The sequence below is a fragment of the Salmo salar genome, chromosome 14, assembly GCF_965601325.2.
Source record: "Salmo salar chromosome 14, fSalSal1, whole genome shotgun sequence".
NCBI lineage: Eukaryota > Metazoa > Chordata > Actinopteri > Salmoniformes > Salmonidae > Salmo > Salmo salar.
Window position 1 is genome coordinate 90,108,849 of NC_138304.1, and position 16,152 is coordinate 90,125,000.

At 45.0% G+C, this 16,152-nt stretch overlaps 1 protein-coding gene across 1 annotated transcript in view; it reads right to left on the reverse strand.

Annotated features, from left to right (window-relative positions):
• The window catches only part of gabbr2 (gamma-aminobutyric acid (GABA) B receptor, 2), a 358,754-nt gene that overhangs the window by 34,605 nt on the left and 307,997 nt on the right, over positions 1 to 16,152 (reverse strand). Inside the window, exons 14-15 of the mRNA XM_014142790.3 lie at positions 4,421 to 4,531; positions 699 to 923 (exon numbers count right to left, since the gene is read on the reverse strand). Of these exons, the coding sequence (XP_013998265.1) occupies positions 699 to 923; positions 4,421 to 4,531 (336 nt within the window). The remainder of the gene's footprint in view (positions 1 to 698; positions 924 to 4,420; positions 4,532 to 16,152) is intronic.

A 16,152-nucleotide genomic window follows, 5' to 3' on the forward strand; every position in this document is an offset into this window, starting at 1 on the left:
ACAAATATATAAATGCAAAATGCAACAATTTCAACGATTTTACTGAGTTACAGTTCATGTAAGGAAATCATTAGGCCCTAATTTATGGATTTCACATGACTGGGCACGGGCACAGACCTGGGTGGGAGCACACCCACTTGGAAGCCAGGCCCACCCACTAGGGAGCCATTCACAGCCAAACAGAATTTGTTTTTCCCCACAAAAGAGCTTTAATACAGACATAAATACTCCTCAGTTTCATCAGCTGTCCAGGTGGCTGGTATCAGACGATCCCGCAGGTGAAGATGCCAATGGCACACTCTCTCAAAACTTGAGAAATCTGTGGCATTGTGTTGTGTGACAAAACTGCACATTTTAAAGTGGCCTTTTATTACCCCCAGCCAGCACAAGATGCACCTGTGTAATGATCATGCTGTTTAATCAGCTTCTTTATATGCCACACCTGTCAAGTGGATGGATTATCTTGGCAATGGAGAAATACTTACTAACAGGGATGTAAACAAATTTGTGCACAACATTTGAGAGAAATAAGCTTTTTATGCGTATGGAACATTTCTGGAATGTTTTATTTCAGCTCATGAAACATGGGACCAACACTTTGCATGTTGCATTTATATTTTTGTTCAGTATAGTTTGTTCTACAGTTCATGCCCCTTGGATGGACAGGAAGTGACACTGCTATTTCCTGTTGTCCTTACCTTTGGCACAAACACCAGACAGAGAGTGATCGTGCTGCAGAAGATGATGACCAGAGCCACGATGCAGAACTGCACATTGGGCTGGTCTCGCGTGAGGAAGGACACGGCCGCCCCGATGATACACATGATGCCCACGTTGTACACACTCATCCCGATGTACTTGCTGTCATTCAGGGCCGGGATGCTCACATTCCTCGTCTCCCAGGCCAGGAAACAACCAAACAACTGGAGGAGAAGGGAGAGGATAGGACAGAAGGGTTGGAATAGAGAAGAGGAGAGGAGAGGAGAACAGGAGAGAAGAGGAGAGAGAGGAGAAGAGGACAGTAGGACGAGAGGAGAGAAACAGGAAAGTCAGAAGAGAGGGGAGGAGATGGCAGGACGAGAGGAGAGAAGAATAAGAGAGGAGGAGAAGGCAGGAAGAGAGGAGAGGTGAAAAGAAAACAGAAGAGAGAATAAAAGATAAACATGGATGTATTGTATAGGCCTAGTAAGGTAAATAGCTATTGTACAATATGTCCAGTACTCAGAATTCAGTCGTGATATAGAGACAGCTCATTATGTACACAAAATACATGAATCATACCATCTAAAGTGACCTACAGCACCCTATAGCACACAGCAGTATTGAATGTAAACTTAGAAAGCCTTTTGATTTTGGGGTCATAAAGGGGTTCTTTTCTGAGAGTGTTCACTTCATGGAGTACTCCAGAACAGAACCCCGTGTCTCTCAACATTCTAATGAATAATGTAGGAGTTAAGCACTGTAGAGTGGGATAGTTTTATTGAAGTGTTAATGAGTCTTAAACTAAAATGACAAGTAGCAGCATTACAGGAGCAGTCGTCACAGATGATGAATAGGTGTGTGTGTGTGTGTGTGTGTGTGTGTGTGTGTGTGTGTGTGTGTGTGTGTGTGTGTGTGTGTGTGTGTGTGTGTGTGTGTGTGTGTGTGTGTGTGTGCCATAGAGAGATGATGACTCAACGCTCAGATGCTGCTCCTACTGTTGTCATGTCCCAGTCACAAGACCTTTGAAGTCTGTCACCCCATGTGTCTAATTTTCTGTCCCTGTCTCTTCTCTCTTTCTATCTGTCTCTGTGCTCTCCGTCTGTCTCTTCTCTTTTCTTCTCTCTGTGCTCTCCCTCTGTCTCTTCTCTCTTTCCTTCTGTCTCTGTGCTCTCCCTCTGTCTCTTCTCTCTTTCCTTCTGTCTCTGTGCTCTCCCTCTGTCTCTTCTCTCTTTCCTTCTGTCTCTGTGCTCTCCCTCTGTCTCTTCTCTCTTTCCTTCTGTCTCTGTGCTCTCCCTCTGTCTCTTCTCTCTTTCCTTCTGTCTCTGTGCTCTCCCTCTGTCTCTTCTCTCTTTCCTTCTGTCTCTGTGCTCTCCCTCTGTCTCTTCTCTCTTTCCTTCTGTCTCTGTGCTCTTCCTTTGTCTCTTCTCTCTTTCCTTCTGTCTCTGTGCTCTCCGTCTGTCTCTTCTCTCTTTCCTTCTGTCTCTGTGCTCTCCCTCTGTCTCTTCTCTCTTTCCTTCTGTCTCTGTGCTCTCCCTCTGTCTCTTCTCTCTTTCCTTCTGTCTCTGTGCTCTCCCTCTGTCTCTTCTCTCTTTCCTTCTGTCTCTGTGCTCTCCCTCTGTCTCTTCTCTCTTTCCTTCTGTCTCTGTGCTCTCCCTCTGTCTCTTCTCTCTTTCCTTCTGTCTCTGTGCTCTCCCTCTGTCTCTTCTCTCTTTCCTTCTGTCTCTGTGCTCTTCCTTTGTCTCTTCTCTCTTTCCTTCTGTCTCTGTGCTCTCCGTCTGTCTCTTCTCTCTTTCCTTCTGTCTCTGTGCTCTCCCTCTGTCTCTTCTCTCTTTCCTTCTGTCTCTGTGCTCTCCCTCTGTCTCTTCTCTCTTTCCTTCTGTCTCTGTGCTCTCCCTTTGTCTCTTCTCTCTTTCCTTCTGTCTCTGTGCTCTCCCTTTGTCTCTTCTCTCTTTCCTTCTGTCTCTGTGCTCTCCCTTTGTCTCTTCTCTCTTTCCTTCTGTCTCTGTGCTCTCTCTCTGTCTCGTCTCTCTTTCTTTGTGTCCCTGTGATCTCCCTCTCTCTTCTCTCTTTCTTTCTGTCTCTGTGCTCATCCTCTGTCTCGTCTCTCTATCCCTGTGATCTCCATCTCTCTTCTCTCGTTCTTTCTGTCCCTGTGCTCTCCCTCTGTCTCTTTTCTTGTTCTTTCTTTCTTTCTTTCTTTCTTTCTTTCTTTCTTTCTTTCTTTCTTTCTTTCTTTCTTTCTTTCTTTCTTTCTTTCTTTCTTTCTTTCTTTCTTTCTTTCTTTCTGTCACAAGCGTCTTTAGGGACAGACCAAGGCGCATCGGGTATAGTGCTCATCTTCCTTCTTTATTTAAAGAGAACACTCAAACAAAATAAACAAATGACGAAACAGTTCTGTAAGGCACAGAAAACAACCACCCACAAACCCAAAGGAAAAAAGTGCTGCCTAAGTATGGCTTCCAATCAGAGACAACGAAAGACACCTGCCTCTGATTAGAAACCATACTCGGCCACACATAGAAAACGAACATAGAAAATGAAAACTAGAACAAATCCCCTTTAAATAAACCAACCTCAAAACACACAAAAACAACACCCCCTGCCACGCCCTGACCATTACTGGTCAGGACGTGACACTTTCTTTCTTTCTTTCTGTCCCTGTGATCACCCTCTGTCTTTTCTCTCTTTCTTTCTGTCGCTGTGCTCTCCCTCTGTCTCTTCTCTCATTCTTTCTGTCCCTATGATCTCCCTCTGTCTCTTCTCTCTTTCTCTTTTTGTTTTACTCTCACTGTCTTTACCATTCTTTGGCTTCATCCCTCTTTCTTTCTCTCTAGCCCACACCCCTCTCTCACTCTCTTCCTCATCCCACCCTCTCTCTCTTCAACTCTCTCCCTCTGTCTGTTCTCTCTGGACTTAAAGTGGACTTAAAGGCTGAATTATTTACAGTCTAGGCTAGTTAAGTTAAGGTATTCAAACACGCCAGCCGAAGGGAAGAAGAACGTTTTCAAAGATGTCACATTTAATTTAGAAACCATGGGCTTCTGGAGGGGCTCGGTGAACTACGTCACTGGGAGATCTTCTTGGAGGAATGGTGTGTGTGCACACACACACACACACACACACACACACACACACACACAAGGTGGTGGCAGTGAGGGGCTCACCTCATGAGGAACCTAGTCACTACAGAATGGTAGCACTCTTATATAGTTGGGGAGAGAACAGTCATAGTTCTCTTTCTCACGGTGTCTTTAATAAAAGACAAGTTCATTGTCGGTAATCTATCAACGAACCCAGTTTCATATATATACACTAATGCAAAGTCAAGGCCAGGCCATGTGCTATTTGTCTATGTGTAATGTAGGAGTCATACCCCAGTATTCAGATAGAATAATAGAATTTGCTCTATGCCAGATGAAATCGACATCTAACAAACATGTATGTAGACACAGATATATTTAACATATGTGTGCTTTGGGTGTGGCAGAGAACTTGCTATTGAACTCTCTATCATTAAACCATGAGCATGGCAAACACATGTTGGAGTGTGTTGATGAAGATAACAGCCACCACCTCTTCCTTCCCTGCTTCTCACAGACTACCTCCCTAATCATGAGTAGGCCTTTGTAGGTATCGATGGACGCGCGCGCATACACACACACACACGCACATGCACACGCACACGCGCACACACACCACAGTCTCTCTCCTTACTCACCATAAGCAGGCCCTTGTAAGCGTAGACAATCCCCAGCCAAATGGTCATATGTGTGTTCTCACAGTGTTCCAGGAAGGGCCGGATGGCTATGTCCTGCCCCTGGGGGTCCGCCTGCAGGGAAACAAAGAGAAAAGAGTTGGGCTGGTGAGTGGTGGGCACATGCATGTCAACAACAACAACAACAACAATCAATATCTGAACATTCTGTCTTCCAAAAAAATAAGTTAGCTAGCATCATCCATATAAAGTTGGTTATTTTCTTGCTGTTGATGAAGAATAAAATATATGTGACATATTCTGACAGTTCTTTGTCCATGCTGTCAATTAATATCCACCTACATGTCAAATCTGGAGTATCAAATGCAATATATGAGAAATGAAGGAAATTGTCAGCAAGCGAATGGTTCACAAACACATTCCCTCTATGCAGGTGTTTCATATGATGTTCTCTTTCATATGATGTTTTCATATGATGTTCTCAGGCACGTTGAGACCAGGCCTGCATCCACAATGGCACCCTATCCCCTATGTAGTGCACTACAGTGGCTTGTGAAAGTATTCACCCCTTGGCATTTTTCCTATTTTGTTGCCTTACAACCTGGAATTAAAATAGATTTTTGGGGGGTTTGTATCATTTGATTTACACAACATGCCTACCACTTTGAAGATGTAAAATATGTTTTATTGTGAAACAAACAAGGAACATGACAAGAAAACTGAAAACTTGAGCATGTATAACTATTCACCCCCCCAAAGTCAATACTTTGTAGAGCCACCTTTTGCAGCAATTACAGCTGCAAGTCTCTTGGGGTATGTCTCTATAAGCGTGGAAACAACTAGCCACTGGGAGTTTTACCCATTCTTCAAGACAAAACTGCTCCAGCTCCTTCAATTTGGATGGGTTCCGCTGGTGTACAGCAATATTTAAGTCATACCACAGATTCTCAATTGGATTGAGGTCTGGGCTTTGACTAGGCCGTTCCAAGACATTTAAATATTTCCCCTTAACTTAAACCACTCGAGTGTTGCTTTAGCAGTATGCTTAGGGTCATTGTCTGTATTGTGCGCCATCAATCATTCCTTCAATTCTGACCAGTTTCCCAGTCCCTGCCGATGAAAACATCCCCACAGCATGATGCTGCCACCACCATGGTGGCAGCATCATGCTGTGGAGATGTTTTTCTCGGGATGATGGGGATGGTGTTCTCGGGATGATGACAGGTGTTGGGTTTGCGCCAGACATAGCGTTTTCCTTGATGGCCAAAAAGCGCAATTTTAGTCTCATCTGACCAGAGTACCTTGTTCTATATGTTTGGGGAGTCTCCCACATGCCTTTTGGCGAACACCAAATGTGTTTGCTTATTTTTTTCTTTACGCAATGGCTTTTTTTCTGGCCACTCTTCCTTAAAGCCCAGCTCTGTGGAGTGTACGGCTTAAAGTGGTCCTATGGACAGATACTCAAATCTCTTTGGTCTCATTGTTGCCTGTCTGATTAATGCCCTTCTTGCCTGGTCTGTGAGTTTTGGTGGGCGGCCCTCTCTTGGCAGGTTTGTTGTGGTGCCATATTCTTTTCATTTTTTAATAATGGATTGAAATGGTGCTCCGTGGAATGTTCAAAGTTTCAAATATTTTTTTTATAACCCAATCCTGATCTGTACTCCTCCACAACTTTGTTCCTGACCTGTTTGGAGAGCTCCTTGGTCTTCATGGTGCTGCTTGCTTGGTGGTGCCCCTTGCTTAGTGGTGTTGCAGACTCTAGGGCCTTTCAGAACTGAGATCATGTGACATTTAGATTGCACACAGGTGGACTTTATTTAACTAATTATGTGACTTCTGAAGGTAAATTGGTTGCACCAGATCTTATTTAGGGGCTTCATCGCAAAGGGGTTGAATACATATGTCCCCACCAAATTTCAGTTTTTTATTTTTTAGAATTCTTTGAAACAAGTAATTTTTTTCATTTCACTTCACCAATTTGGACTATTTTGTGTATGTCCATTACCTGAAATCCAAATAAAAATCTATTTAAATTACAGGTTGTAATGCAACAAAATAGGGGGATGAATACTTTTGCAAGGCACTTCACTTTTGAGCCCATAGGGCTTTGGTCAAAAGTAGTGAACTATATAGGGAATAAGTTTCCATTTAGGATGCAAGCCTAAGGGTGCCTTGGAGGGATAAAAGGTACACAGTTTTGCCTGAACGTGGACTACTGACGGATAGGTTACATTGGATTGATGTGGCAGTGATCAAACATTCAGGTGAATAATCAAACTGAGGAGGTATAAAGTCCTGGGGCATGTTTAAACACCCCCTCCCCATCTATTTTTCTCTCTCCTTTTCTATCTTTATCTCTTTTTCTCCCCCTCTCCATCTCTCTCCCCCTCTGTCCACTATTAGCCGCATGCCCAAGAGAGGGAAAGTAACTGAACTGAATGACTACAGACCAATAGCACTCACTTCCGTCATCATGAAGTGCTTCGAGAGGCTAGTCAAAAACCATATCAGCTCCTCCCTCCGACACACAATTCGCCTACCACCCTGACAGATTCACGGACGACACAATCGCCATTAAACTGCACACTGCCCTCACCCACCTGGACAAAAGGAATGCATTTGTGAAAATGCTGTTCATTGACTACAGCTCAGCCTATCAATACCATTGTGCCCTCTAAGCTCACCACAAAGCTCAAGGCCCTGGGACTGAACTCCTCTCTATGCAACTGGGTTATGGACTTCCTGACAGGCCGCCCCCAGGTGGTGAAGGTAGGCAATATTACCTCCTCGACACTGATTCTCAACATGGGGGCCTCACAAGGGTGAGTCCTCAGTCCCCTCCTGTATTCCCTGTATACCCACGACTGTGTGGTCTCACACAACTCCAACTCCATCATAAAGTTTCCTGACGACACGACAGTATTAGGCCTGATTACCAACAACAATGAGGCGGCCTACAGGGAGGAGGTAGGCACTCGGCGTGGTGCCAGGTAAACAACCGCAACGTCAGCTAAACAAAGGAGCTGATTGTGGACTTCAGGACGTACCAGGCTGGGCATGCGCCCATCCTCATCAACTGGGCCACCATGGAGACGGTCAAAAAGTTCAAGTTCCTCTGCGTACACATCTCTGAGGAGCTGAAACTATCAAACCACACGCACACCATGGTGATGAAGGCACAACAGCGGCTCTTGTCCCCAGGGGCCCTCACAGTGTTCTACAGGAGCACCATCGAGAGCATACTGTCAGGTTACATCACAGCCAAGTACGGCAACTCCCCCGCCATAGACCACAAGGTGCTACAGAGGGTGGTACGTTCAGCTGAATGCACCACTGGGTGCACACTGCCTGACCTTCAGGACACCTACAACACCAGGTGTCACAGACCACAAGGTGCTACAGAGGGTGGTACGCTCAGCTGAACGCACCACTGGATGCACACTGCCTGACCTTCAGGACACCTACAACACCAGGTGTCGCAGAAAGGCCAAGAAGATCATCAGGGACCCCAGTCACCTGAGCCATGGCCGGTTCTCTCCGTTTCCATCACTCAGAAGCGGGCAGTACAGGAACATCATGGCAAAAACTGTAAGATTGGCCAATAGCTTCTACCTCCAGACCATCAGGCTACTGACTAGCCACCACCAATTAGCTACCTGCTCCCCCTATGGACATCCCCCCCATGGATATTTACCCTACCCCCACCCCAATGGCCATTTAAAATTGCTGCAGTTGTTAATATGAATATATTATTGTTTCTAGATATATATATTTATATATATTGTTTTATTTCACTGCATTGATGGAGCTAGGAGCTCAATAATTTCACTGTATGCTGTAATTACATCTGCAACCCTGTACGTATGACTATTAAACCAATCTAATCTCATCTCTCCCTCTCCTTCTCTCTTCCTCTCACTCTCTTTTGGTCTCAACCTTCTCTCCCTCTCCTTCTCTCTTCCTCTCACTCTCTTTTGGTCTCCACCTTCTCTCCCTCTCCTTCTCTCTTCCTCTCACTCTCTTTTGGTCTCCACCTTCTCTCCCTCTCCTTCTCTCTTCCTCTCACTCTCTTTTGGTCTCCACCTTCTCTCCCTCTCCTTCTCTCTTCCTCTCACTCTCTTTTGGTCTCCACCTTCTCTCCCTCTCCTTCTCTCTTCCTCTCACTCTCTTTTGGTCTCCACCTTCTCTCCCTCTCCTTCTCTCTTCCTCTCACTCTCTTTTGGTCTCAACCTTCTCTCCCTCTCCTTCTCTCTTCCTCTCACTCTCTTTTGGTCTCCACCTTCTCTCCCTCTCCTTCTCTCTTCCTCTCACTCTCTTTTGGTCTCCACCTTCTCTCCCGCTCTTTCTCTCCCTCTCCTTCTCTCTTCCTCTCACTCTCTTTTGGTCTCCACCTTCTCTCCCTCTTTCTCTCGCAGGTGACTTACAGGCCAAATTAGCACTGTTGGCGGCTATTAGCGCCATGGCGACACATCACGTCCCTTTAATAAAAACACAATTAAGGGTTCGGGGGAACGTGGCCAGACTGGTAATATATCAGATGTTTTTACAGGCCTGTGTGTGTGTGTGTGTGTGTGTGTGTGTGTGTGTGTGTGTGTGTGTGTGTGTGTGTGTGTGTGTGTGTGTGTGTACACTACCGGTCAAAAGTTTTAGAACAACTACTCATTCAAGGGTTTGTCTTTATTTTTACTATTTTCTACATTGTAGAATAATAGTGAAGACATCAAAATGATGAAAAAACACATATGGAATCATGTAGTAACCAAAAAAAGTGTTAACCTCTCTAGGGTAGGGGGCAGTATTTTCACATCCGGATAAAAAACGTACCCGATTTAATCTGGTTATTACTACTGCCCAGAAACTAGAATATGCATATAATTGTTTGATTTGGATAGAAAACACCCTAAAGTTTCTAAAACTGTTTGAATGGTGTCTGTGAGTATAACAGAACTCATATGGCAGGTAAAAACCTGAGAAGATTCTGTACAGGAAGTGCCCTCTCTGACCATTTCTTGGCCTTCTACACTCTCTTTATTGAAAACAAAGGATCTCTGCTGTAACGTGACACTTCCTGAGGCTCCCATAGGCTCTAAGAAGGCGCCAGAACGTTGAATGATGACTCTGGTGTCCCAGGCTGAAAAACAGTAGCGCATTTGGTAAGTGGTCGATCTGAGAACAATGAGACGGGGGTGCGCGTGCTTGAGAAGAGTCCATTTTAGATTTTGAGTCTTTGAACGAAAACAGGGTTTCCCGGTCGGAATATTATCGCTTTTTTACGAGAAAAATCGCATAAAAATTGATTTTAAACAGCGTTTGACATGCTTCGAAGTACGGTAATGGAATATTTAGATTTTTTTTGTCCACGCGTCACCGTTTGGATAGTGTCTTGAACGCAAGAACAAAACAGAGGATATTTGAACATAACTATGGATTATTTTGAACCAAAACAACATTTGTGGATGAAGTAGAAGTCCTGGGAGTGCATTCTGACGAAGAACAGCAAAGGTAATCCAATTTTTCTTATAGTAAATCTGAGTTTGGTGAGTGCCAAACTTGGTGGGTGTCAAAATAGCTAGCCCGTGATGGCGAGCTATCTACTCAGAATATTGCAAAATGTGCTTTTGCCGAAAAGCTATTTTAAAATCGGACATAGCGATTGCATAAAGGAGTTCTGTATCTATAATTCTTAAAATAATTGTTATGTTTTTTTGTGAACATTTATCGTGAGTAATTTAGTAAATTCACCGGAAGTTTGCGGTGGGTATGCTAGTTCTGAACGTCATATGCTAATGTAAAAAGCTGGTTTTTGATATAAATATGTACTTGATTGAACAAAACATGTATTGTATAACATAATGTCCTAGGAGTGTCATCTGATGAAGATCATCAAAGGTTAGTGCTGCATTTAGCTGTGGTTTTGGTTTTTGTGACATTATATGCTAGCTTGAAAAATGGGTGTCTGATTATTTCTGGCTGCGTACTCTGCTGACATAATCTAATGTTTTGCTTTCGTTGTAAAGCTTTTTTGAAATCGGACAGTGTGGTTAGATTAACGAGAGTCTTGTCTTTAAAATGGTGTAAAATAGTAATATGTTTGAGAAATTGAAGTAATAGCATTTCTAAGGTATTTGAATATCGCGCCACGGGATTCCACTGGCTGTTGAGTAGGTGGGACGATTTCGTCCCACATACCCTAGAAAGGTTAAACAAATCAAAATATATTTTAGATTTCAGATTCTTCAAATAGCCACCCTTTGCCTTGATGACATCTTTGCACACTCTTGGCATTCTTTCAACCAGCTGGAATGCATTTCAATGAACAGGTGTGCCTTCTTTAAAGTTCATTTGTGGAATTTCTTTCCTTCTGGTGCATTTGAGCCAATCAGTTGTGTTGTGAGAAGGTGGGGGGTAAACAGAAGATAGCCCTATTTGGTAAAATACCAAGTTCATATTATGGCAAGAACAGCTCAAATAAGCAAAGAGAAATAACAGTCCATCATTACTTTAAGAGATGAAGGTCAGTCATTGCAGAAAATGTCAAGAACCTTGAAAGTGTCTTCAAGTGCAGTCGCAAAAACCATCAAGAGCTATGATGAAACTGGCTCTCATGAGGTCCGCCACAGGAATGGAAGACCCAAAGTTACTTCTGCTGCAGAGGATAAGTTCATTAGAGTTACCAGCCTCAGAAATTGCAGCCCAAATAAATGCTTCTCAGAGCTCAAGTAACAGACACATCTCAACATCAACTGTTCAGAGGAGACTGTGTGAATCAGGCCTTCACGGTCGAATTGCTGCAAAGAAACCACTACTAAAGGACACCAATAAGAAGAAAATACTTGCCTAGGCCAAGAAACATGAGCAATGGACATTAGACCAGTGGAAATTTGTCCTTTGGTCTGGAGTCCAAATTGGAGATTTTTGGTTCCAACAGCCTTGTCTTTGTGAGATGCGGTGTGGGTGAACGGATGATCTCCGCATGTGTATTTCCCACCGTAAAGCATGGAGGAGGAGGAGGCAGGGAGGGAGAGAGGGAGGGAAGGAGCGAGGCAGAGAGGGAAGCATGGAGGATGGATGGATGGAAGGAGGGGGGGGGCAGAGTGAAGGAGGGCTACATACAGTCCTCTTAAAGGCAGCAGTGAACACTGAAGCCCAGTTTTAGCTGCCCCACTTAGCAACACCTTGAGTATGCCTGCTGTCATTTTCAGGACGCACACGAGTGCGTACACACAGACTGTACGTACATAAGTGCTTGAACCTTATTATGAACTGTAAGTGCATGAACCACACACACACACACACACACACACACACACACACACACACACACACACACACACACACACACACACACACACACACACACACACACACACACACACACACACACACACACACACACACACACACACACACACATTCACACTCACACAGGTACACTAACATCCCCATAGATTCACACACGTTGTATCAGACTCAACCCTTAATCATGTCCATATTAAGCCATGTTAATGTAAATGGCTGTCTATCATCACATCCCCTCAGGCCTTTACCTCTACAGAGAATGCATTATGTTATATAGCCCAGGATCACTTAAATGGGACAATCATGAGCCATTCATTCTTCAATTACAGTAGAACAGAGCCTGAGCCAGAGAGGTCAACCCCCCGCCCTCCCACCACCACCAGTCTATGGTTGTGTCCCAAATAGCACCGTATTCCCTTTATACTGCAATGCTTTTGACCATGCCGGGTCCATGGGGCTGTGGTCAAAAGTAGTGCACAATAAAGGGGAATAGGGTGCAATTTGGGAGGAGCCCCATCTCCTTGAAATGTCATGTTGTAGGGTATAGTTAAATCTATTCACTCCATAATCCCAAACTGCATTTCTATTTGTTATTGTCCTTTCCTGAGAGCTTGTTCTTTCTTGGATTAGGACTTCATATATGATTATACAAACAGACTCCATGTCCTTGTTCGGTTTTACAACAAAGCTCACAAAGGATTAAAACATTTCGGTTGCAGACAGTCACTATACACACACACACAAGTCTGACAGAATGTTACCTAGCCGAGGGAAAGTCTGCAACCCAAATGGCCCCCTAGTCCCTATGTAGTGAACTGTGGCCTAGGGTGGTCTAAGTCGCTGCCTCCAGATCTCATATACCGCTGCAGTATGGGTTTGAATACGGCCCACTGCTATATCAGCACACTCTCTCCTCTAGCTCTACCTCCTTACCTGTCTTATCCCATGATCAGAAAATACGTGAGGGGTGGGAATGAAATAGAAAAGAAAGTAGTGCACTATATAGGGTATAGGGTGCCATTTGGGACGCTAACAGAGCCAGTTGTAACCTTGGATCAGAAACAATGACGTCAAAGCAACAAGTCTATAGAGGACCGTTGGTACTTATAATGTCCTAAAAGGAAACATAAAAGCTTAATGTACCAACTACACCGAAAGGGAACTTTAAAAGCATATCACGCCCAGACGTATGACCCTGCCTATGGGGCCTGGTAAAAAGAAGTGCACTATTGAAGGGAATAGGGTACTGTTTGAGACGCAACCCACATCTAAAGGGACATGAACGTAACCAACCAACAACGTGCCTCTGTCTCAGAGTATTTCGGGACACCCAATAGTCCATTAACTCTGGGGTGATATTCAGAGATGGGAGTCGAGGGTTTCTTTCTACAAAAGTTGCCGGGGAAGAAAGTTGAAGCAGCGAGTAGTGACAACAAAGTGGGGCAGATGACGGAGGGGAAGGGACACTATTTTTACTGGGATGTTCTGCCACAGACACACACAGGAGAACAGAGAGGAGGATGGGGGAGAGGAGAAGAGAGGAGGATGGGGGAGAGGAGAAGAGAGGAGGATGGGGGAGAGGAGAAGAGAGGAGGATGGGGAGAGGATAAGAGAGGAGGATGGGGGAGAGGAGAAGAGAGGAGGATGGGGGAGAGGAGAAGAGAGGAGGATGGGGAGAGGATAAGAGAGGAGGATGGGGGAGAGGAGAAGAGAGGAGGATGGGGGAGAGGATAAGAGAGGAGGATGGGGAAGAGGAGAAGAGAGGAGGATGGGGAGAGGATAAGAGAGGAGGATGGGGGAGAGGAGAAGAGAGGAGGATGGGGAGAGGATAAGAGAGGAGGATGGGGGAGAGGAGAAGAGAGGAGGATGGGGAGAGGATAAGAGAGGAGGATGGGGGAGAGGAGAAGAGAGGAGGATGGGGGAGAGGATAAGAGAGGAGGATGGGGGAGAGGAGAAGAGAGGAGGATGGGGAAGAGGAGAAGAGAGGAGGATGGGGAGAGGATAAGAGAGGAGGATGGGGAAGAGGAGAAGAGAGGAGGATTGGGGAGAGGATAAGAGAGGAGAATGGGGGAGAGGAGAAGAGAGGAGAATGGGGGAGAGGAGAAGAGAGGAGGATGGGGGAGAGGAGAAGAGAGGAGGATGGGGGAGAGGAGAAGAGAGGAGGATGGGGAGAGGATAAGAGAGGAGGATGGGGAAGAGGAGAAGAGAGGAGGATTGGGGAGAGGATAAGAGAGGAGAATGGGGGAGAGGAGAAGAGAGGAGAATGGGGGAGAGGAGAAGAGAGGAGGATGGGGGAGAGGAGAAGAGAGGAGGATGGGGGAGAGGATAAGAGAGGAGGATGGGGGAGAGGAGAAGAGAGGAGGATGGGGAAGAGGAGAAGAGAGGAGGATGGGGAGAGGATAAGAGAGGAGGATGGGAGAGGAGAAGAGAGGAGGATGGGGAAGAGGAGAAGAGAGGAGGATGGGGAGAGGAGAAGAGAGGAGGATGGGGAAGAGGAGAAGAGAGGAGGATGGGGAGAGGAGAAGAGAGGAGGATGGGGAGAGGAGAAGAGAGGAGGATGGGGAGAGGAGAAGAGAGGAGGATGGGGAGAGGAGAAGAGAGGAGGATGGGGAAGAGGAGAAGAGAGGAGGATGGGGAAGAGGAGAAGAGAGGAGGATGGGGGAGAGGAGAAGGAAGGAGGATGGGGGAGAGGATAAGAGAGGAGCACGCATATATAAAGAGGTCATGGAACTCTGTGATATGATTAATCCTTGATGTCAAACTGTTCTCCAAAATGCTATTTTCAGTACAGATTACAGAACGAACCAGATAGGTACAATGTTCATTGCTCTGTGGTGCCTTTAAAAGGTAGAATCTGTGATATTCACTGTTGTTCAATAGTGATTTAATTTCAAACATGAATTCAGGATTGTGACTTTAACCCTCACCACATTGGGTCAAATGACAGAATACTAAACACCACAAAATAAAGACAAAGACTTCTACGTCTCATGGAGCTCTGGTGGTTTCTCTTATAAGTATTCTTGGGCTACCTTCTAATGTCCATACTGACATGCCACTTGCATGTTCAATACATTAGTTTATTAAAGTAGTTTACCAGTATGGACACTGGAACAGAACCGCTAGTGATAATATTAACCTGTGTCCCAAAGGGCACTCTATTCACCCTGGTCAAAGTATTGCACTACAAAGGGAATAGGGTGCCATTCGGGATGCACAGTCTATTACTGCTAGCATTAATGCTCGACATGCCCTCTACAATTAATAACACTGATAACACAAACTTATGTGTAAAATATGGAAAACTGGGCATCGGCATCCATGGGCTTCCATCCATCCAACGAGAGAACAGAACAGGCAGGAACATCAGAACCCTGTCTGGGGGTTGCCAAGCAACAGCCTGCAGCGGGCAGAGCCAAGGGGCCCAAAGCGGAGGCGGCAGCAGGAAGAGGGGCATGGAGAGAGAGAAAGAGAGAGAGAGAGAGAGAGAGAGAGAGACAGTAAATCTCAGTAACACACAAATAATGGTGTTCCAAAAAAGGTCCAGTCGCCAGGACCAGAAATACAAATTCCAGGACCACAAATACAAATTCCACCGTTGCCCTAGAGCACACAATAAACTATACATACCTTGGCCTAAACATCAGCGCCACAGGTAACTTCCACAAAGCTGTGAATGATCTGAGAGACAAGGCAAGAAGGGCATTCTATGCCATCAAAAGGAACATAAAATTTGACATACCAATTAGGATCTGGCTAAAAATACTTGAATCAGTTATAGAACCCATTGTCCTTTATGGTTGTGAGGTCTGGGGTCCGCTCACCAACCAAGAATTAACAAAATGGGACAAACACCAAACTGAGACTGCATGAAAAATTCGGCAAAAATATCCTCTGTGTACAACGTAGAACACCAAATACTGCATGTAGAGCAGAATTAGGATGATACCCGCTAATTATCAAAATCCAGAAAAGAGACGTTAAATTCTACAACCAGCTAAAAGGAAGCGATTCCCAAATCTCCATAACAAAGCCATCACCTACAGAGAGTTGAACCTGGAGAAGAGTCCCCTAGGCAAGCTGGTCCTGGGGCTCTGTTCACAAACACAAACAGACCCCACAGAGCCCCAGGACATCAACACAATTAGACTCAACCAAATCATGAGAAAACAAAAAGATAATTACTTGACACATTGGAAAGAATTAACAAAAAAAACAGAGCAAACTAGAATGCTATTTGGCCCTAAACAGAGAGTACACAGTGGCAGAATACCTGACCACTGTGACTGACCTAAAGTTAAGGAAAGCTTTGACTATGTACAGACTCAGTGAGCGTAGCCTTGCTATTGAGAAAGGCCATCGTAGGCAGACCTGGCTCTCAAGAGAAGACAGGCTATGTGCACACCGCCCACAAAAACGAGGTGAAAACTAAGCTG